Source organism: Anolis carolinensis, unplaced genomic scaffold, assembly GCF_035594765.1.
Source record: "Anolis carolinensis isolate JA03-04 unplaced genomic scaffold, rAnoCar3.1.pri scaffold_8, whole genome shotgun sequence".
NCBI lineage: Eukaryota > Metazoa > Chordata > Lepidosauria > Squamata > Dactyloidae > Anolis > Anolis carolinensis.
The window spans coordinates 14,976,873-14,997,647 of record NW_026943819.1 but is presented as its reverse complement, the minus strand read 5'-3'; the positions used below and the strand labels follow the sequence as shown (position 1 = coordinate 14,997,647).

The window sequence follows — 20,775 nt, the reverse complement described above, 5'->3', positions numbered from 1 at the left end:
TTCATTCAACTAATTTCATTGTACTTCTTAAAAATGCCCTAAATCTGAAGAACACACAACATTGTGGAATTTCAAAACACTGACTCTGTGTAAAGTATAAAGGAAAATATTCATGCTATTGATAATGTTTATAAGATGACAGATTCCCCTGTGGCTGAAACTTGGAAGAACTAGTAGGCTGCATGACGTTAGCTAGGCGAACAAGTGTTTTGTCTCCAGGTAAAGAGGGATGGAAATTTTGTTGCATAATCTCAATTTGCACCTATTTGTTGCTAAAATGTACATTATTCATAGCATCTTCTAGGTCAGGCTTTCAGCACAGAACTTTTCTGGAGGGAAGCCTCAGAGAGATCACCAGTTCTTCACTATTTTTTTGAGCCTATGTTATTTATTCAATGGATGCAAGCACCACCCAGTGGCAAATAGGTATCAACTACATCAGTGGCTCTCACACTCTTTCCCACCCAACATCCCCTCAAGGTAGTATATAAATACACTCTTTTAGCAGCCATCAGGTTTGCAAGAGAGGCAAATGCATTCACTGTTCCTGGTAAGCCTCATAGAGTGGACGTGTGCTCTCTCCACGCTTATAAGAAGAGGTAAATGCATTCACCCTCTCTCTGTAAGACTTGCAAAGACTATGAATACAATTGCCTCTCTCTGCATAGTCTTTGCAAGACTCACAGAATCACACATTCACTTGCCAAACTTATAGACAGAAGTAAACACATTCACAGTTTCCCATTCCCTGCCTCACAGTGGCAGTGGCTGCTTTTAGCATATGAATGGATTACAGAGAGGTGGAGTACCAGGGTGGGGTGAGGTGGAGGGACTGGGGCTCACTTGCATGCACACCAGGATCAGCTGCCTCAGCGTACCCTCCTTCTGTCCTGTCTCATCTCACTGCCTTCTCTTTGCCTTCAGCACAGGAGCACCACTGAACGGCTCCTGACACCGTTCCTTTTCAAGACCATCAGGCAGTGCAGGGGAGAAATAAAAATTGAATATATTTTTTAATCTGATGTGATTGAATCTGTAAATCCAGAGCCCACAAACGACTGCACTGCTGCAATAAGTTGGCTCTGTTAAAAAAATGAAAGGAGTAACCCACTGAACTAAAAGGAGCTTACTTTTATATAAATATGCATACAGACAATCACATTGTTCTCTAAGCACAGGATTAAAAAGTCACAACCATTTAAAGCAAAGTTTTAAATCATTACCCTTTTCACACAAAAAGGTGAAAGAACAGACTGTGGAAACTATAGAGGCATCTCCCTTCTAACCTCAGCTGGGAAAAATCATTGCAGACTGCCTTCTACCTGTCTCAGAAGACACCCCCCCCCCAGAATCCCAGAATGGCTTCCGCCCCTCCAGAGGAACTGTGGGCATGATCTTCACTGCACAACAACTCCAAGAAAAATGCAAGGAACAAAATCAACCTCTGTACATGGCATTCATCGACCTCTAAAAAAATATGACACAGTGAATCACAGTATTCTCTGGACCATCCTCCAAAAATTGGATACCCTGACAAATTTGTGAACATCCTGCGGCTCCTCCACGATGACATGATAGCAATAGTCTTGGACAGCAATAGCTCTCAAAGTGTCCCATTTAAGGTGGAATCAGGTGTCAAACAGGGATGTGTTATTGCCCCAACCTTATTTTACATCTTCATTGCTATGATACTTCATCTTCTTGATGAGAAGCTTCCCACCGGAGTGGAAATCATCTGTCGGATAGATGGCAAGCTTTTTAACCTCAGCAGAGTGTGTTTGAGGATCGGGACAGTCATAGGGATACCAAAGTGCTTGTTTATAAAGCTATTGTCCTCTCAATTCTGTTATATGCCTGTGAAACGTGTACTGTCTACAGACATCATACTCAACTCCTGGAACGATTCTGCAAATCTCTTGGGAAGACAGGAGGACAAATGTCAGTGTGCTGCTAGAAGCAAAGACCACCAGCATTGAAGCGATGCTCCTACAGCATCAACTCCGCTGGACTGGCCACATTGTCCGAATGCCCGTTCACTGTTTCCCAAAGCAGTTATTATACTCCCAACTCAAGAATGGAAAACAGAATGTTGGTGGCCAGGAAAAGAAGTTTAAAGATGGGCTTAAAGCTAATCTTAAAAACTGTGGCATAGACACTGAGAGAGAACTGGGAAGCCCTGGCCCTTGAGCATTCTAGCTGGAGGTCAGCTGTGATCAGCAGCACTGTGGAATTTGTAGAGGCACGAAAGGGAGAAACGTGCCAAGAGAAAGGCATGCCAAGTCAGCCCTGGTCGAGACCGCCTTCCACCTGGAAACCGATGTCCTCACTGTGGAAGAACATGTGAGTCAAGAATAGGGCTCTACAGTCACCTACATATCCACCGCCAAGACACTACACCTGGAAAGCCATCATACTCTGACAACAAGGGATTGCCTAAGCAAGCAAGCAAAATAAAATATATTAAAAAACCAAATTACTAATACATCTATGAAAAATAATTATACCATAGTTTTATTTATAATATACATGTTAAAACACATTAAAAACAATTAAAACACATTTAAATAGATAGCAGGTTAAACTTTTGCAGTTCATTAGCTTAGGCAAAACACTCAACATAGCTGAAGGATCATCACAGTGACTCACCTGGGCACTTCTGCTGGCTTGGCCTCTATGGGAGCAGCAACAGCCAATGGTGGCTCCACTGATGCAATCATGGCTTCTGTTTCTACTTTCTCTTCTGTGGGCATGGGGTCCTGTGACCGCACAGCCTTTCCACCATCCAGCGTAGAGTCATATTCTCCGGATGAACTCAGCTCAACTTCCTCTGCTACAGCAGGGACCTTCATTCTCTCTCCTGCAGCTGCCATATCTTCCTCTCTTTTCTTTAATTTTTCCTCCAGCTCTTGCTGTCTTCTCTCATCATCTTGACGAGCAAGATGTTCAAAGTTTTTGAAAGCCTGAAATTGTTAGAAATCAAATCGGAAGCTAATGGTTAACCTATAAGCATAGGAGGCCTGGCAAATAGGTCAGCTGATTCATAGAGAGGACAATCTGTTATCCCAGACCATATGCCGAGGGCCTCTCAAAGGGCCTGACTGATTAACTTAGCGTCTAGATCCAGGGAAGTCATGCTCCCCCTCTATTCTGCCTTGGTCAGGCCACACCTGGAATACTGTGTCCAATTCTGGGCACCGCAGTTGAAGGGAGATGTTGACAAGCTGGAAAGCGTCCAGAAGAGGGCAGCTAAAATGATCAAGGGTCTGGAGAACAAACCCTATGAGGAACGGCTTAAAGAGCTGGGTATGTTTAGCCTGCAGAAGAGAAGGCTGAGAGGAGACATGATAGCCATGTACAAATATGTGAGGGGAAGTCATAGGGAGGAGGGAGCGAGCTTGTTTGCTGCTGCCCTGCAGACTAGGACGCAAACTGTGAGAGCTGTTTGGCAGTGGAACTCTATCCCCCAGAGTGTGGTGGAGGCTCCTTCTTTGGAGGCTTTTAAGCAGAGGCTGGATGGCCATCTGTCGGGGATGCTTTGAATGAGATTTTCCTGCTTTTTGCAGGGGGTTGGACTGGATAGCCTGTGAGGTCTCTTCCAATTCAACGCTCTCTACGTGGGGCTGCCTTTGAAGACAGCTCGGAAGCTCCAACTAGTACAACGGGCGGCAGCCAGACTAATAACAGTGTACTACTCCCATGTTGAGTCAGCTCCACTGGCTGCCGATATGCTACCGAGCCCAATTCAAAGTGCTGGTTTTGACCTACAAAGCCCTAAATGGTTCTGGCCCATCTTACCTGTCTGAACTTATCTCCCCCTATGAGCCTTCTAGAACTCTTAAATCATTGGGGGGGGGGGGGGGGCTCGCAGGTAAGGCTGGTGGGAACGAGGGACGGGGCCTTCTCGGTGGTGGCTCCTCAGCTGTGGAACACCCTCCCCAGCAACATACGGCAGATACCAACTCTTCTAGGCTTCAGGAAAGCCTTAAAGACATGGTTGTGCACGCAAGCTTTTAATGAATGAGAACATGGACTTTACATGACCTGTACAAAGACTTGAGGATTCTGGATGAATGGATTTTAATCTTGGACATTCTTAAAATTTTATATAATGTGATTTTATTTTGTAATGGTATCTGTTTTATATGAACTGTTGTTTTGTAGATTGTTTTATATGAATTGTTGTTTTTACATTGTTTTTAGGCATTGAATTTTTGCCTATTTACTGTAAGCCGCTTTGAGTCTCCTCGGAGAGAAAGGCGGGGTAAAAGTGATGTAAATAAATAATAAATAAACTCTACAATTCTATGATTCTATGACTTAATTTATATGCCACTTTTATCCCAGAACGGCAAGACTACTCAAAAAAAATTGGGGAATTCCAGACAGGAAACAATCAGAGCCAGATAACACCTCCAAAAAAAAAAGGGATTTTCTTAGGCAGGAAGCAGCCAGGTTTTGAAGCTGAAAGGCCATTCAATGCTAATCAAGCTGGCCAATTGCAATATTCACACGGGCCCGAAGGCGACTCACCTGGAGGGCCATGCTCCTCGCCACGCCGGGGGGGAAGCCAAGCCGGTCGTCGGGCTGCCGGAGGATGCGGTAGAAGTCCGTCTTGCGGTACAAGAAGCCGAAGAGGGCGCGGAGGAAGCCCTGCACGTCGCCCACGTGCTGCAGGATGCCCAGCAAGGCCTGGTCGTACATGTCCGTCATGTCCATGGCACCCGAGAAGCGGCAACCCCGGGACTCCTCCGAACCGGAAGAAGGGCCTAAACCCCCGTTTTTCCCTCCCTCCCGCTACCACGGCAACCTCGGCTCTGCTGCGCCGACGGACACTTCCGGTTCCGAGTCCGTCGGGAAAAGCCGTCCGCAATGGCTTCCTCTCGAGCCAATGGAATGGTTCCGCTTCAGAAAAGTGGAAAGCGTGGAGTTTCAGTGGTTTAACTCAGGCCCCTTCCCCACAGCTGAACACCATCCCCCATGATCTGCTTTGAACTGAGTTATATGGCAGTGTGGACTCAGATAACCAGGTTCAAAGCAGATATTGTGGTTTATCTGCCTTGGTATTCTGGGTTATATGGCTGTGTGGAAGGGCCCATGGTTGTCTTCAAAGGGCTGTTGAATTCATGGAGGGAGGATCCCTGGATGCAGAGCGACAACTATACTGTGTATAAGTATATATGTGTGAATATATCATACACACGCACACACATACATCAGGCATGGGCAAACGGGCCCGGTAGGTGTTTTGGACTCCAACTCCCACCATTCCTAACAGCCTCAGGCCCCTTCCTTTTCCCCCTCAGCCGCTTAAGCGGCTGAGGGGGAAAATGAAAGGGCCTGAGGCTGTTAGGAATGGTGGGAGTTGGAGTCCAAAACACCTGGAGTGAAGGCCCAATGCCTAGCCTAGGCCCCTTTTTGAAGTCTGCCCGGATAATGGAACAGTACCTTTATGGACATGCATCGTGGTTGGTGCTCTTTAGTTTTTACCCAGTTTGGGTCCCCAGGTGTTATTGAATGACACCTCCCAATCACTTTGGATTATCTGCCGTGCGGATTGGGGATAATGGGAATTGCAACCCCACAACCCTTATGGTTCTGAGGTTGGAGAAAGATGAAATGACATTTTAAGGTAAGGCATCCTTTCTACAAGCCTTGCATCCACATTCAAATGCCACTCCCCCAATTAAACAGAACAGATGGGGAATACAGGAGTAGTCCTCAAGATGGAGATTGCGGGAGTAGTCCTCAAAATGGGAAATACCGGAGTAGTCCTCAAGATGGAGATTAGAGTAGTCCTCAAGATGGGGAATACAGGAGTAATCCTCAAGATGGGGTTAGGGAGTAGTCCTCAAGGTGGGGAATACGGGAGTAGTCCTCAAAATGGAGATTACGGAAGTAGTCCTCAAGATGGGGAATACGGGAGTAGTCCTCAAAATGGAGATTACGGAAGTAGTCCTCAAAATGGGTATTATGGGCGTAGTCCTCAAGATGGGGAATACGGGAGTAGTCCTCAAAATGGAGATTACGGGAGTAGTCCTCAAGATGGAGATTACGGGAATAGTCCTCAAAATGGGGAATACCGGAGTAACCCTCAAGATGGGGATTACGGGAGTAGTCCTCAAGGTGGGGAATACGGGAGTAGTCCTCAAAATTGATATTACGGGAGTAGTCCTCAAAATGGAGATTACGGAAGTAGTCCTCAAAATGGGTATTATGGGCGTAGTCCTCAAGATGGGGAATACGGGAGTAGTCCTTAAAATGGAGATTACGGGAGTAGTCCTCAAGATGGGGAATACGGGAGTAGTCCTTAAAATGGAGATTACGGGAGTAGTCCTCAAGATGGGGAATACAGGAGTAGTCCTCAAAATGGGTATTACGGGAGTAGTCCTCAAAATGGATATTACGGGAGTAGTCCTCAAAATGGGGATTATGGGCGTAGTCCTCAAGATGGGGAATATGGGAATAGTCCTCAAGGTGGGGAATACGGGAGTAGTCCTCAAGGTGGGGAATACGGGAGTAGTCCTCAAAATGGAGATTACGGGAGTAGTCCTCAAGATGGGGAATACGGGAGTAGTCTTCAAGGTGGGGAATATGAGAGTAGTCCTCAAGATGGGGATTACGGAAGTAGTCCTCAAAATGGGGATTACGGGAGTAGTCCTCAAGATGGGGAATACGGGAATAGTCCTCAAGGTGGGGAATTCAGGAGAAGTCCTAACAGTAGCCTCCTGTCTTGAGTACAGGTTACAATCAAATTTTATGGCACACCATTTTTCAAGAGTGATCTATTGCTTTTCATGTTCTATACAAGTGCTTTGCTGTTATTTTCCTTTTGAAATTATGCGGTGCATTCTATTATTCAATGTGTATTTGTACTTTGAATGTAATTTATTAAAATGCCCCCAAACTACCCTACAAAATGGAAATTAGTTATTCGTCACTGAGGATGAACTATGCATGTTTCAAATGAAGCAAGGACACCCGTTCCAATGAAGGCCACTGACAGTATCTTACCATGTGCAAACTCCGTTTCCTCAGCTATGACACATTCTTATTTCTTTCCCAGTAATGTACATATAGCATGATTCTATAATCAACACACCAAAATGTCAGCCACACCTCTCCCTTGACTGGACAAATCTCAATCATGCAAGTGAGTTTTTCAGATGTTTTATTTCACCAATGCCTTGTCCCTCTTCTTCTCACTTCTTGACCTTGCCCTGGGCTGCCACAGCTTCCATGGCCTTCCTTACGGTTTCTTCGTCACCCAGGAACTGCATGGGCTTCGTAGGTTTCAGGTTGTCGTCCAATTCATACACGATGGGAATCCCAGTTGGAAGGTTGAGTTCCATGATGGCTGCATCAGACATCCCTGGGGGAAGGGGTTGGGGGGTGAAACAGGTCAACAATTCTCTCCTATTCTCTCTCAAAACCAGATTTTGCAATAGGCTCACGAAAGTAACTAGCCTGCACTGTTTTTATTAGTGATCAAAACTAACTTTTTGTGAAATACAAATTAGATCCCAGAAGTCACTTGTTCAAAGGATTGAATTTTAACAAGGCCATGCCTTTTCTTGACTAGTGGTTTTCAAAAGGTGGTCTCCAGATGTCTATGGAGATTCATATTTGCCAAACGGATATGACATCATTTTTCAATAAGGTTATGATTTCCATCCTTTTCCAAAAAGTTATGTTTTTTTTCCCAAAAAGCTTTGCACACTTCTACTGATTACAGTAAGCTACGTGCATTTTGCAAATTCCATTGGAGGAGATGAAGTCTCTTAGGAAGCCACCAGCAGAGGGCATTATGGGAATTGCAGACATACAGGAGTGTGTCACCTTGCCTGACCTCTACCATTCGGTGCCTTTTCTTCTTCTCAAACTGTAGCAAGCCTTCATGGAATGGCTGTGACATTTGGGACAGGCGCATTCACAGAGGTCAGGGAAACAAAATCTTAGGGTAGAGGCAGTAGGCAGAAAGGCTACCGGCCGGGACTGATAATAAGAAGAAAGTAGTTGCCAAGCCTGGGAAGGAGACCTTCCTCTGCTGTACTAGACTTAAATCTTGTAATGCAACTCCAGACTGGAAATAGCAATGCAACCTTCAGCAGCCTGCGTGTCAAAGAGCACTGGGCTCTTTTATCAACAGCTAAGGATTTTGCTTTGACAAGAAGCACCCCATGTCATCTGTCGCACTGCTGCAGACATGTGAATTCGCTGTCTGCTTATAGCCATTCATTTTTTTACTAGTAAACTGGTCTTTTTATGTTTTCCCAAGCAAGAATAATATACTCCCCAGCCCTTCCTGCATCCGGGGTTGCCTAATCTTGTGCAATAAAGCCTGGTTTGAATCTGAGCAGACCTTCCTTGTTTTATTCCATCCTAAAACATCATAACAATGCTACAATTTCAACATCATGTCTGTTTCTCCACCTTTTGAGAAAGGAGATCCAAAGATCTGAAATGTATACACTAATTTTTGTGTGCTTGTGGTTGGCCTTACACACATAGGAATTCTTGAAAAATTTTCTTATCGTCAACATGACTACTTTTCCCTTCCATAAGGGAAGGTGCCCTGTGCTATTCAGGATTGTTTCCTGCAGCAAGACAGATAAAAGTGTTTCCCAAGACTGACAAGAGCCGTAAATGTCCAAGTGAAAGAGTCTGAGTGCATAACTGGGAAGCCACAGCCCTGGCCATCAGCCTAACTAAAGGTCACCTGTAAGTGATATAGCTTTTCATGATAGTGGGCACAGCCGTCTTTTCTGATACCCTGGCCTCGGGGACGCTCTGCAAGCATCTCCTACTAAACCAGTCTTTGAAGGCGTGCTCGTCTTGTAGTTTCATACTTTGAAGCCCAACAGGTTGGTAATTCAATTGCATTACAACACTGGTAATGGCGCAAACTATTGCAATTATAGGAGTAGAACAGGCTGGGTAGGATGCAAAGTCTGTCTTAGAACACATTACCACTGTTCACTGTCTCATCGGCTTCTGCTGCCAGAGGGGATGTGAGAAACATGTTTAAATATTTGAAAGGGTATTGAGGAGTAGACAAGTTTATTTTCTGCTGCTCTGGAGACATACAGCTGTATAAAACCCCACATTATCTGCTCTGAACTCGATTATATGGCAGCGTGGACTCAGATAAACCAGTTCAAAGCAGTTATTGTGGATTATCTGCCTTGATATTCTGGGTTATATGGCTGTATGGAAGGGCCCTAGGACATAGAGCAATGACAGAAGGGAGTTGGACTGGATGGTCCTTGTGGTCTCTTTCAACTCCATAATTCTATGAGGCTATCTTTCTCTATCTTTTAAGAGTCCCAACTCTGCTTAGTGGCTCCTTTCCCTGAAGGTTTCAAGACAGGTGGAATGGAAGAATACTGGCACTGTATGTTCAAGACAGGTGCTGCATAGGTTGACCCTTACCTTCTAAGTGCTTGACAATCCCTCGAAGGCTGTTGCCATGGGCAGCAATTAATACTCTCTTGCCGGCTTTGATCTGGGGAGCAATCTCATCATTCCAAAAGGGCAAGGCACGAGCAATGGTATCCTTGAGGCTCTCACAAGAAGGCAGTTCTCCAGATTTCAAAGCAGCATAACGTCGGGCCTGGATGGTGCAAAGGAAAAGAGGGAATGGTTAAATCTTGTAGTGGGGTTTTGGATCCATGAATAAAATAATGAGACGGAAAATACCAGTTGCAGATGGAAGGAGGCAGGAAACAAGCATAAATACATTTTCATCAGCCTAAAGTTACAGGCGTATAGCACAGCGGGTTAAACCACCAGCTACAGAAGATTTTGCCAACCGGAAGGTCAGCAATTCAAGCCACAGGCAGGGTGAGCTCCTTCCGTCAGCCTAGCTTTTGCCTACCTAGCAGTTTGAAAAACATGCCAACGATTCAATCAGGAAGGTGTCCACAAATTACAAGCTCCTCGGCATGGAAGAATGGAACAACAGCACATCTAATGGCCGGGTCGAGCACAGCCTCCAGATGCCGGGGATGGAAAAAAAAAGGAAGCCTTGCTTCTGTTTATGTACTGTACTTTCTTTGTCAATTTAATAACGGCATTGAATGTTTGCCATATGTGTACCTATAATTCGCTCTGAGTCCCTTCAGGGACATAGAGCGGAATATAAATAATAATAATAATAATAATAATAATAATAATAATAATAATAATTATTATTATTATTATTATTATTATTATTATTATTATGGTACTGATCGTAGAACAAATATATATTGTGAATCAGAGAAGTGATCATGCTTTCCCAGTTTCAATCTGGCATGGGAAAACATGGCAATAATATCTACAATAGAAGCAGGATGAGTGCTTCTCAGGTTAAGAAGAATCCTCTTTATAATCTTGGGAAACTGAAGGGATGTAAAAACCAACAGCTTTATAAGAAAGCAGATTCCATTTGTTATCATTTGGTGTCATTAGTTCTCAGGTGCAACACAGTTGTTGCTTTCCATTCTCCACATTATAAATCACAGTAGCTAATGTTGGCTAATGAAAAGCATATGAATTGTGTATAATAATATTATTGCATGTAACAAATATACGTACTTAGTATAGGGAAAGGTAACCGTTTTCCCCTGGCATTAAATCTAGTAGTGTCTGACTCTGGGGATTGGTACTCATCTCAATTTCTAAGCTCAAGAGCTGGCATTGTCCGGAGACACCTGCGAGGTCATGTGGCCAGCATGACTGCATGGAGTACTGTTACCTTCCCGCTTGAGCGATACCTATTGATCTACTCACATTTGCATGTTTTTGAACTGCTAGGCTGGCAGAAACTGGGGATAACAGCAGGAGATCACCCCATTCCCCGGATTTGAACCGCCAAACTTTCCGTCAGCAAGTTCAGCAGCTCAGCGGTTTTACCCACTGCATCGCTTGAGGCTCCATACATAGTATACAGAATCAGAAAACAGAAAAGACTGTATTACAGATGGATAGACTTTATTTTTACATTGAACAAATGAATTAGTGCCATGGGTTAGCCAAAGCTATGTAGTCCGGAAGATAAAAATTACCTATCTCTCATGCTGAGTGTTTCTGGGTCATGGGTTGGGCAGATAATTATAGGGCTTCAATGTACGAAGTCAAATTTCTATTGGGGAAAGCAAAACTGACAGAATTCCTAGTTCAGACAAATTAACATGGTTGCTGGAAAGTCAGTGTAGTCAGAAAATAAGTCAGAAACCACAGTTTGATTTTATAATGCTTGACAGAAGATCAGTACGGGTTTCTTACATCTGGTGATTTAACAATACCAACAATAAAGAATGATTCAATGCTGCCAAAATCAAGAAAGTTGAGAGGGAGCAGGACAGATCAATGGGTGCACAAATCTACTACATATAAAGAAGAAGGTGTGCTCATTTTGCTTCTGAAAGCAGTCTCCTGGTCTGAGCATATGCATTTAGTTCAGCAATTATACCTGTACCACTGATGGAGATAACAAGAGCTGAAAAATCCATTGTTGGGAATAGGACCATCCCAAAATGTTTTGCCTTTTGCCAGTCCTTGGAGGATTGGTGGCAAATGAATCTTAACTGAGACTGAGCCAGGTTTGGTTGCAAAGCATATACAGGTTGTGCACTGACCTTGCTGATGATTTGATAGTAAGGGTGGTTTTCATCCATGGGGGGCGGTGGGATGTCATAGGAACGCCTCCAGATCTTCACCTGTTCTTCCCCGTGCTTGGCTGCCGTCTCGGCCTTGTTGAGTCCGGTCAGGCCCCCATAGTGGCGCTCGTTGAGGCGCCAGGTGCGCACCACGGGCAGCCACATCTGGTCAATGCCATCCATGATGTACCACAGAGTGCGGATGGCCCTTTTGAGCACGGATGTGTAGCAGATGTCGAACTCGTAGCCAGCATCCTTGACAGCCTGGGCCCCGCGCTTGGCTTCCTCCTGCCCTTTCTCGCTCAGCTCGGCATCAAACCAGCCACAGAAACGGTTCTCCTGGTTCCAGGTGCTCTCTCCATGCCTCACAATCACAAGCCGGTGGGTTGGCATTTTTCTAGTAGAGAGGAAGACGGTGGGAACCCCAACAGGCAGAGACAGACAACCTTGGCCCTGAACCACCCAAAGGCTCACACCATTTATACTCTTCTCTCCTTACTGTCCCACCTCCCCCCCCCTTGGGGCCAATCTACTCCGTTTTGGAGAAGACTGACAGCAGCAGGCAGCCATTCGTGAAGAGTGAGACCATACATCTTCCATTCTGGCTGAGATCCCACTTTGCAAGTGATAGAAATGAAGAGGCTTCCCCTCCCATTTAGTCCAGAAATAGCTGGAAAGGCTGTGACCTTTTCTCTGAACAGCCTGTTTCCAGGGGAGGGATGGGAAACAGAGATACAAGTTGCTCCTCTCTTCTGTCTCAAAGGAAAGGAGAGTTGTTAAACTCTGGCTTACCTTCTGGGCAACAAGCTGCCCCAGGCTTGAAGCAAAGGCTTTGAATGGATTGCCATGCTACCGCTGTTGCAGTTTGTCTCTTGGACAGATGGCAGCCTGGAAGCATTACCTTTCAGAGCATCACTCCCAGAATCCCTCAGCCAGCATGGCTACTTGGAGTTGTAGTTCAGAAAGGTAACTTTTTCCAAGCCCTCACCCACCAGGCTAGAGAAAGCAGAAATGGACAAGTTGGAACAGGGTAACAGTATGACAGTATAATATCGGCCATTCAACTCTTGAAGTAGAGTTGGGAAACATGCAGTGATTGTGAAAGGACAGCTCTTATAATCCCTCTCAATTGGCTGGGATTTCAGGGCTGGCAAGAATTTCAGCCCAATAGCATCTGGATGGTCACTCATCCTCCTCATCACTTTTTTTTATCATGTCAGAAGCGACTTGAGAACATACTGCAAGTAGCTTCTGGTGTGAGAGAATTGGCCATCCAGAGACGTTGCTCAGAGGATGCCAGGATGTGCTACCATCCTGCTGGGAGGCTTCTCTAATGTCCTCGCAAGCTAGAGCTGACAGACGGGAACTCATACAGAACAAAAATGTATGTGTATATACAACCTTGTAAAAATCCCAAGAAATGTAATACAAATCAGGTTTCTACAACTCTATATTAAAGTAATTAAAGTATATAAACTCTATATTAAAGTATTAAAGATACCCTGAAAGCAATTTTGTTATATGCAATATAGAATTACTTTAATATAGAGTTGTAGAAACCTGATTTGTATTACATTTCTTGGGATTTTTACAAGAGTGTATATACACATACATTTTTGTTCTGTATTATAGATTTTTGTGCATTATCAGATCAGATGGGAACTCATCCCATCCCGCGGATTAAACCGGCAATCTTCAAGTCAGCAGTTCAGCTGGCACAAGGCCTCAAGCAGACAAGAGTTCTTTCTCCCACCCTGGTCATCCCACAGATATATAAACCCCACTTGCCTAGTTTCCCACAATCTCTGAGGATGCCTGCCATAGATGTGGGTGAAATGTCAGGAGAGAATGCTTCTGCATCATGACCATACAGCCCGAAAAACTCGCAGCAACCCAGTGATTCCAGCCATTAAAGCCTTCGACCACACAATATCCTTCTCCCTTGGCTATGCTGGTTATGGATTCTGGGTCTTGTAATTCAAGCACATTCAGGTGGCCACACAATTCCCATCCCTGCAGTACAGATAAAGCTTGCAATAACACACATGCATATATGCATACTACATAACAGTCTGAGCACTTAGCCGTGGGCCACAAGGTGGCACAATTCCACATGCCTTTACCAGGAAATTATGATGAGATTATATTCATTCCAAAGAAACGCCATTTGTTTTCCTTTCTTTTTATAATAGAAATCGCTACTTGGTTTGTTAGGTCCATATGCTACCCAAAAATGTGAGGAGCTTCCTCTTTCCTTCTGCTAAAAGATACAAAAAACACTTTTTGCTCCAGAACTGGCAGCTTTGTTTGCCCTCATTTGAACTTCGAACAAGTTCTGTCCTATCCAATCCATGCCAACATGATCACATTATCTACTAACGAAAACAAATCATTACAAGTTATTCATAAAACAAACATTTTGCATAAACACATGCCTATTACTCACCATAGGATTAACGTCTTCCCTTTTGTGTGTGTGTGTATTGTGTATATATATATGTATATATATTGTCAGGATGAAAAACAGCTACGCCAGCACACAGGCAGAAGCAGGGCTTGCTGAACAGACTCCTCCTCCTCCGATTGCTCTTTGCACCTTGGTGACTTTGACAGGCTGGAAATCCACACTGTGGTCCTATGAGTCTGCTTTCCCTTAATAATAATGGCCAGCTCTAGCATGGTGCCTTTAAAACTCTCAAGCAACCAGAGATGACTCTCAGTTATCCGACATCGACCGCTCCCCACGGGTGCCAGTTAAATGAGTTGACTAACATAGCATTAATACAAACTCTGAAGCAACCAAAGACGACTCTCAGTTATCCGGCATCAACCACTCCTCTCGGGTGCCGGTTAAATGAGAGTCGCCTGTCATAGCATTAATACAAACTCTCAAGCAACCAGAGATGAGTCTCTAATGTTCTGACCATTTCTAATTTAAACTAAACAGCGAAACTGAGGCCCTGGGCTGAATGGGTTGATAGGAGACCAAGTGGGCGGAGCTTAGCCCTCTAACTGGCAGCTATTGGATAAACACAATTATTCCTTTCCCTCTAATTAGGACTTCATTTTTCTTGTCTTTTTGTTGTATCAACCTAGAGCCGTGGATGATGGGTTGTGTTGTCAAATTTCGAAGTTGGGGGGCCTGTAGTTTTGCTGTTTTGTCCGGTGCCCTGATTCCATCACTCTTTTATATATATAGACTTTGTTCTCAAGTCATTACAGTGCCATGAATGCCTAAATTATGTTCAAACCAGGATCACTTTGCCTGTGATCTGCGGACTCACTTCATCACATTTACTAAATTCCAGTGAGCGCTACACTTAAAATCCGGGAAGCCCCTGTTCCCATCACACGAGTTTGGCTTCAAGTGTAGGATAGAGCATTCTTTGCGTATTTTAAGCGTGGGGGCCAGCATTCTTTACGACGTTTCAGGAGTTGGTGGGGAAGCGGATTTTTGGCAACGATCTGGATGTTTGGCCAATTTTCTAATGTGATGGCATTTGTTTCTCCCAGGTTTAAAATGAAACGTTTCCCCAATTTGTGGGAGGGGAAATGGTGGGAAGAGCCAAAACTACCCTTGTTAGGGAAAGCATTACCTTTTGCTCACCAAGTTTTTACTTTGACAGAACATTTTCTTTTTAAAACATAGCCTTTCTGGGTCCTTTCCTTTCCTTCCCTTCCATTCCCTTCCTTCCATGATATGTCTGTGCCTTTTATTCAACGGGAAAACTGTGAGAGAACACTACTAATAATAATAATAATAATAATAATAATAATAATAATAATACTAATAATAATAATAATAGACAAAATTACGATCTGTCAACTACAAAAGGCCACCTTACTGGGATCTGCACGCATCATCCGAAAATACATCACACGCTTGGGAAGTGTTTGACTTGTGCTTTTGTGATATGAAATCCAACATATAAATCTCATTTGCTGTGTCGTACTGTGTCTGTATGTCTATTATTATTATTATTATTATTATTATTATTATTATTATTATTATTATGACACAGCAAACAAGATAGATATACTGGATTTCATATCACAAAATCACAAGTCGAACACTTCCCAAGTGTCTAGGACTGTGTGATGTATTTTCGGATGATGCGCGCAGATCCCAGCAGGGTGGCCTTTTGCAGTTGGCAGATCGTAATTTTGTCAATGTCTATTGTTTCCAAATGCCAGCTGAGATCTTTTGGCATGGCACCCAGTGTGCCGATCACCACCGAGACCACCTGCACTGGTTTCTGCCAGAGTCTTTGCAGGTCAATCTTGAGGTCCTGATAGCGGCTGAGTTTTTCCTGTTGTTTTTCATCAATGCGACTGTCACCTGGGATTGCGACATCAATGATCCAAACCTTTTTCTTTTCCACAACTGTGATGTCTGGTTTGTTGTGTTCCAGAACTTTGTCAGTCTGGATTCAGAAGTCCCACAGTATCTTTGCATGTTCATTTTCCAATACTTTTGCAGGTTTGTGATCCCACCAGTTCTTTGCTGCTGGGAGGTGGTACTTGAGGCATAAGTTCCAATGAATCATTTGGGCCACATAGTTGTGCCTCTGTTTGTAGTTTGTCTGTGCAATTTTCTTACAGCAGCTGAGGGGATGATCAATAGTTTCGTCGGTTTCCTTGCACAGTCTGCATTTTGGGTCATCAGCTGATTTTTCGATCTTGGCCTTAATTGCCTTTGTTCTGATGGCTTGCTCCTGGGCTGCAAGGATCAGGTCTTCTGTCTCCTTCTTCAGGGTCCCATTCATGAGCCAGAGCCAGGTCTTCTCCTTATCAGCTTTTCCTTCAATTTTGTCAAGGAACTCCCCCACAGGTGCCACCTTGACGTGGTGGGGGGGCTTGACCATTCCGAGGACGCTGAGGGCTGTGCTGGCGGTAGTGTAACTACCGGCAGGTCCAACCAGGCCAGAGAGGCCTCAGCTGAGGAGTGGAACCAAGAGCACCTAACCCATTAGCATTATGGAGAATCAAACCAAAACGAAGTCTATACTGGCTCGGTCGTCGCCCAGGATAAAAAGGACCGCGGTGGATGCTGCTGATTCTGGACATCCATCAACAAGTGGGCTACGGAATCATCAAAACCCAAATGAACCGTCACAGAAGTGGCAGAATTATTATTATTATTATTATTATTATTATTATTATTATTATTATGCCATGTCTCCATGCTGTGCAGTCCTGGGAGTTATAGTTTCCCAAGGTCCATACCCTTCTCTTGATACATTTACATCATGTAATGAATGCTCTTGGGCCCCACTTTAAATACCATACTCCATACTATGTGGTCCTGGGAGTTAATAGTTTCCCAAGGTCCATATCGTTCTCTGGATGTATCTACACTGGAGAATAAATGCAGTCAGGACCCATTTTAAATGCCATTATTATTATTATTATTATTATTATTATTATTATTAGTAGTAGTAGTAGTAGTAGTAGTATGCCATGTCTCCATGCTGTGCAGTCCTGGGAGTTAGAGCTTCCCAAGGTCCATACCCTTCTCTTGGTGCATTTACACTATGGAACGAATGCTCTTGCACCCCACTTCAAATGCCATGGCTCCATGCGATGGAGTCCTCCTAGGAGTTATAATTTCCCAAGATCCATACCCTTCTCTTGGCGCATTTACACTATGGAATGAATGCAGCTTGACCTTACTTTAAATACCATAGCTCCATACTATGCAGTCCTGGAAGTTATAGTTTTCCAAGGACCTCACTCTTCTCAGTGGAGCAGCCAAGAGAGATAGAGTTAGAGAAAGAGGGGGGGGGGGAATACGCATCACAGCTTTTCTTCCCTCCCTGCTTCCTTGCTTCTGGAATTGAAGGCACGTAACAGCTGACATTTCAAAGAGAGGAGGGTTTTTCCCACAAAGAACGGGGGGGGGGGGGGGGGGGGAGGGAGGTGGTGGGTGGTGCCTAATGATTAAAGTGTGGTGCCAAATCTATTGAAAGAATGCTGAGTGCCACTGATACATTTAACAGTGTGATGAAGGTAGGGAAATCATCCGTTTCATTCCAACACTGAGTCAGACTGAGCTCTACACTTCCCAGGCCAGCTTCAATATGATCAAGTAGGATTTAGGAAGCGCATGAATGAGGTACGGCGCCCCATGATTCTGTATCCCACCACGTACCTTGGAGCATTTGTTGCGCTCAAAACAAAGACACGATAATCGTTGGTTTCCGTAGATGACATGAACATCTCCATCTTTGCAAACTTTTCAACTTCTCATTCAAGTCAAAGAGCAGCTGCCTTTTCACTGAAATTTAATTTTGAACAGAATTAAGTTTACTTTTTGTTCTGTTTAAACCATTTGAATGTATTGATTTACTTTTTAAAAAAAAATCCTGCCTTTCTCCTGAATTAGTGACTTAAGGTGACTATGGATTTCTTCCTTCCTTCCTTCAGAAGTGGCCATTGAATACTGCATAAAAAGAGAGTGAAACAGATTCTAAAGAATCTGTGTTTCCTCCACCACGAACATCCCAGTGTTTCTTAGTCTCTCCATTGGTGTGGAATTTGCATCACCCCGCCCACTGCCTCTCCCCAAACCCTTTCCTGTTGTTTTCTATGTCACACAGCAAACAAAGGAATTGATCAGTAACTGAACATACTAGAGACAATTGGGGAGAATTCATCATGATTTATAGGAGTTGTTGGTACTGGGGTGTATAGCTCACCCACAATCCAAGAGCACTCTGAACTCTACCAATGATGGACCTGGACCTCACTTGGCACACAGAACCCCCATGACCAAGAAAAAATACTGGAGATCTTTGGAGGGATTTATAGGAGTTGTAGTTCACCTACATCCAGAGCGCACTACGAACCCAAACAATGGGGATCTGGACCAAACTTGGCATGCATACCCGATGTACCCAAATTTGAATACTGGTGAGGTTTGAGGATTGGCCTGGGCATTTTAGAGTTGTGGGTTCAACAGCAATCAGTGAGAACTGAACTCCACCAAAGATGGAATTGGACCAGACTTGGCACACAGAGCCCCCATGACCAGCAAAGAAAAAACTGGAGGTCTATGGGGGAAATTCACCTTGATTTGGGAGAGTTGTAGTTCACCCACATCCAGAGAGCACTGTGAACCCAGACACTGATAGATCTGGACCAAACTTGGCACACAGATCTGATATGCTGAAATTTGATTAGTGAAGGGGTTTGGGGGGTGGGGGTTGACTTTCCTTTCTGGTAGTTAAAGTTCACCTACAACCAGAGAAACGGTGACCTCCACCAATGCTGGACCTGGACCAAACTTGGCACACAGAACCCCCATGACTAACTTAACCTATTGAAGGGGTTTGAGGGGTCTGAGTCACCATAATGGGAGTTGTAGTTTACCCTACAGCCAGAGAGCACACTGAACCCCACCAATGATGCATCTACTAGAGCAAACTTGCCCAACATAAAAAAAACTTTAAGTACTGAGGGAGTTTCTCATGATGTCAATTGCAGTTAAGCTACAACCTTTAACAACAATTAAAAAAACTGACTTTCAAATAACCCAAGCTAGTAACAATAATAAAAAATTGGTACTGTTCCATTATTCAGGCGGAGGCCACAAGAGGGCAGTAGAGAGAGAAGGAGAGTCCATTTTACAGGGAGAGAGTTGAAGGAGGAAAACAATTTCCCTTGTTTTCGCTGGTTATTCCCCCCCCCCCCCCCTCTTCCTTCCCATGTTATAAACTAGGGTTGTTTCCACTACAGTGATATGGGTGGGGGGAATAACAGGAAAATGGGGTAAATGGTTTTCCTTCTTCAACCCACCCTCCACCCCTGTAAAATGAACTATCCTTCTCTCTCTAGCGCCTTCTTGTGGCCTCCGACCGGATAATGGAACAGTACCTAAAAATGTTTATAGAAACAGTAGCTCACTCTCTTCTCGTACAAGACTGGTCCACGATGAAATCACAAAACTCAATTACTACACTTGGAAAACTTTTTAAAAAGAAATTAAAGAGAGAGAGAGAGAGAGAGAGAAACAGAGAGAGAATACATAAAGGTGACTAAGTAAATAAAGGTGCTTAACCACTATGATAAGACATCTGAGTCACAGTTGATAGTTAGTGGCTATATTTGGCTTGCTTGAGCTCAGGGAGCATAACAATTGTGACACTATGTCTACTGCATTTAAGCATTAGGCAGGTTTGCCCATGAGGCAGAAGATGAAGTCTTCTCAATATTGGACTACGGCTTCTATCAATTCTATCCAGGGTTGAGACGATGGGAGCTGCAGACCATTAATTCATTCCATATTTATTTGCAGAAGGAAAAAAAAATATTCATTCCGTGGTTCAGTCCTGTCTGCGGCTGGCTTTTTAATCCAATCATATTGCAGCATGCAAATGAGCGGCAGAACTGGGTCAGAGGACTTGGGATTCGGAAGCCAGTTGCCTTCTCCATTAGATTCCATCACAAGGACCCAGAGACGGCCTTCCCTCAATCACTTTGGCTGCCTCTGCTGTATGTCTAAATGCTCAAGTCTCATTTAATGCAATGTTACGAACCAGGGGACTGAAGGAAATTTTTGATGTGGGGAAGAGAAAACTCAGGACCCTTCCAGACAAGCCCTATATCCCAGGATCTGACCCAGATTTTCTGCTTTAAACTGGATTAAATATATGAGTCCCCACTGCCAGATAATCTGGGATAAACAGAAAACCTGGGATCAGATCCTGGAATATAGGGCCTGTCTGGAAGGACTCTTAAATAGGAAGGACAATGCCTTCGTATTCTCTCTTAGGCGGTGCCTCGTAGTTCGAGGACAATTGTCTTCCATCTGTGGGGTCTTGGGGGTGGGTTCTTAGGTGGCTGAAGAGACCTATTCTTGATCTGCATGTTCTCCCGCATTGAGGACATCGGTTTCCAGGTGGAAGGCGGTCCCAGTCAGGGTTGGCTTGACGGGCCTTCCTCTTGGCATGTATTACTTCACTAGCAACAGCCTTTGCAGTACAGACAGACGATATAGTTGCTTACCTGTAACTGTGTTTCTTCGAGTGGTGTTCTGTGGAATTCGCACATATGGGATTTTCCCTGCGCCTGCGCAGTGTTCCGGAACCTTCTAGAATCTCTAAATGAAACATTTTGGCGGCAAGCCCCGCCCACT

The 20,775-nt window shown here is 44.2% G+C and overlaps 2 protein-coding genes across 5 annotated transcripts in view; both read right to left on the bottom strand.

The window, feature by feature from the left end:
* Positions 1 to 4,844, bottom strand: part of nudcd3 (NudC domain containing 3) — a 70,349-nt gene extending 65,505 nt beyond the window's left edge. The window contains exons 1-2 of the mRNA XM_008116017.3: positions 4,531 to 4,844; positions 2,647 to 2,960 (exon numbers count right to left, since the gene is read on the bottom strand). Coding sequence (XP_008114224.1) covers positions 2,647 to 2,960; positions 4,531 to 4,716 — 500 coding nt within the window. The 5' untranslated portion in view covers positions 4,717 to 4,844. The remainder of the gene's footprint in view (positions 1 to 2,646; positions 2,961 to 4,530) is intronic.
* Positions 4,845 to 7,151: 2,307 nt separating this feature from the next.
* pgam2 (phosphoglycerate mutase 2) lies at positions 7,152 to 19,679 on the bottom strand. Of its 4 annotated transcripts, none has more exons than XM_062961136.1 (5): positions 19,545 to 19,679; positions 17,791 to 17,916; positions 11,619 to 12,036; positions 9,430 to 9,610; positions 7,152 to 7,369 (listed from the first exon to the last, which is right to left on the bottom strand). In XM_062961136.1, the coding sequence occupies exons 2-5, from the start codon at positions 17,862 to 17,864 to the stop codon at positions 7,200 to 7,202; spliced, it is 843 nt and encodes a 280-aa protein (XP_062817206.1). In that variant the 5' UTR covers positions 17,865 to 17,916; positions 19,545 to 19,679; the 3' UTR covers positions 7,152 to 7,199. The 4 variants fall into 4 exon arrangements, with proteins under 4 accessions (XP_062817206.1, XP_062817207.1, XP_003224246.3 ...); XM_062961137.1 differs by lacking the exons at positions 17,791 to 17,916; positions 19,545 to 19,679 and adding exons at positions 12,432 to 12,635; positions 14,086 to 14,205; XM_003224198.3 differs by lacking the exons at positions 17,791 to 17,916; positions 19,545 to 19,679 and adding an exon at positions 14,086 to 14,194.
* Between the last annotated feature and the right edge of the window lie 1,096 nt (positions 19,680 to 20,775).

Bases quoted from the DNA above. Each gene is read 5' to 3' on its own strand.
- pgam2 (XM_062961136.1), bottom strand. From the start codon at position 17,864: ATGGAGATGTTCATGTCATCTACGGAAACCAACGATTATCGTGTCTTT. The intron at 12,037-17,790 runs GTACGTGGTGGG...CCTCTCTACTAG, and splicing joins AGCGCAACAAATGCTCCAAG to AAAAATGCCAACCCACCGGC. The intron at 9,611-11,618 runs GTCAGTGCACAA...TGCACCATCCAG, and splicing joins ACTATCAAATCATCAGCAAG to GCCCGACGTTATGCTGCTTT.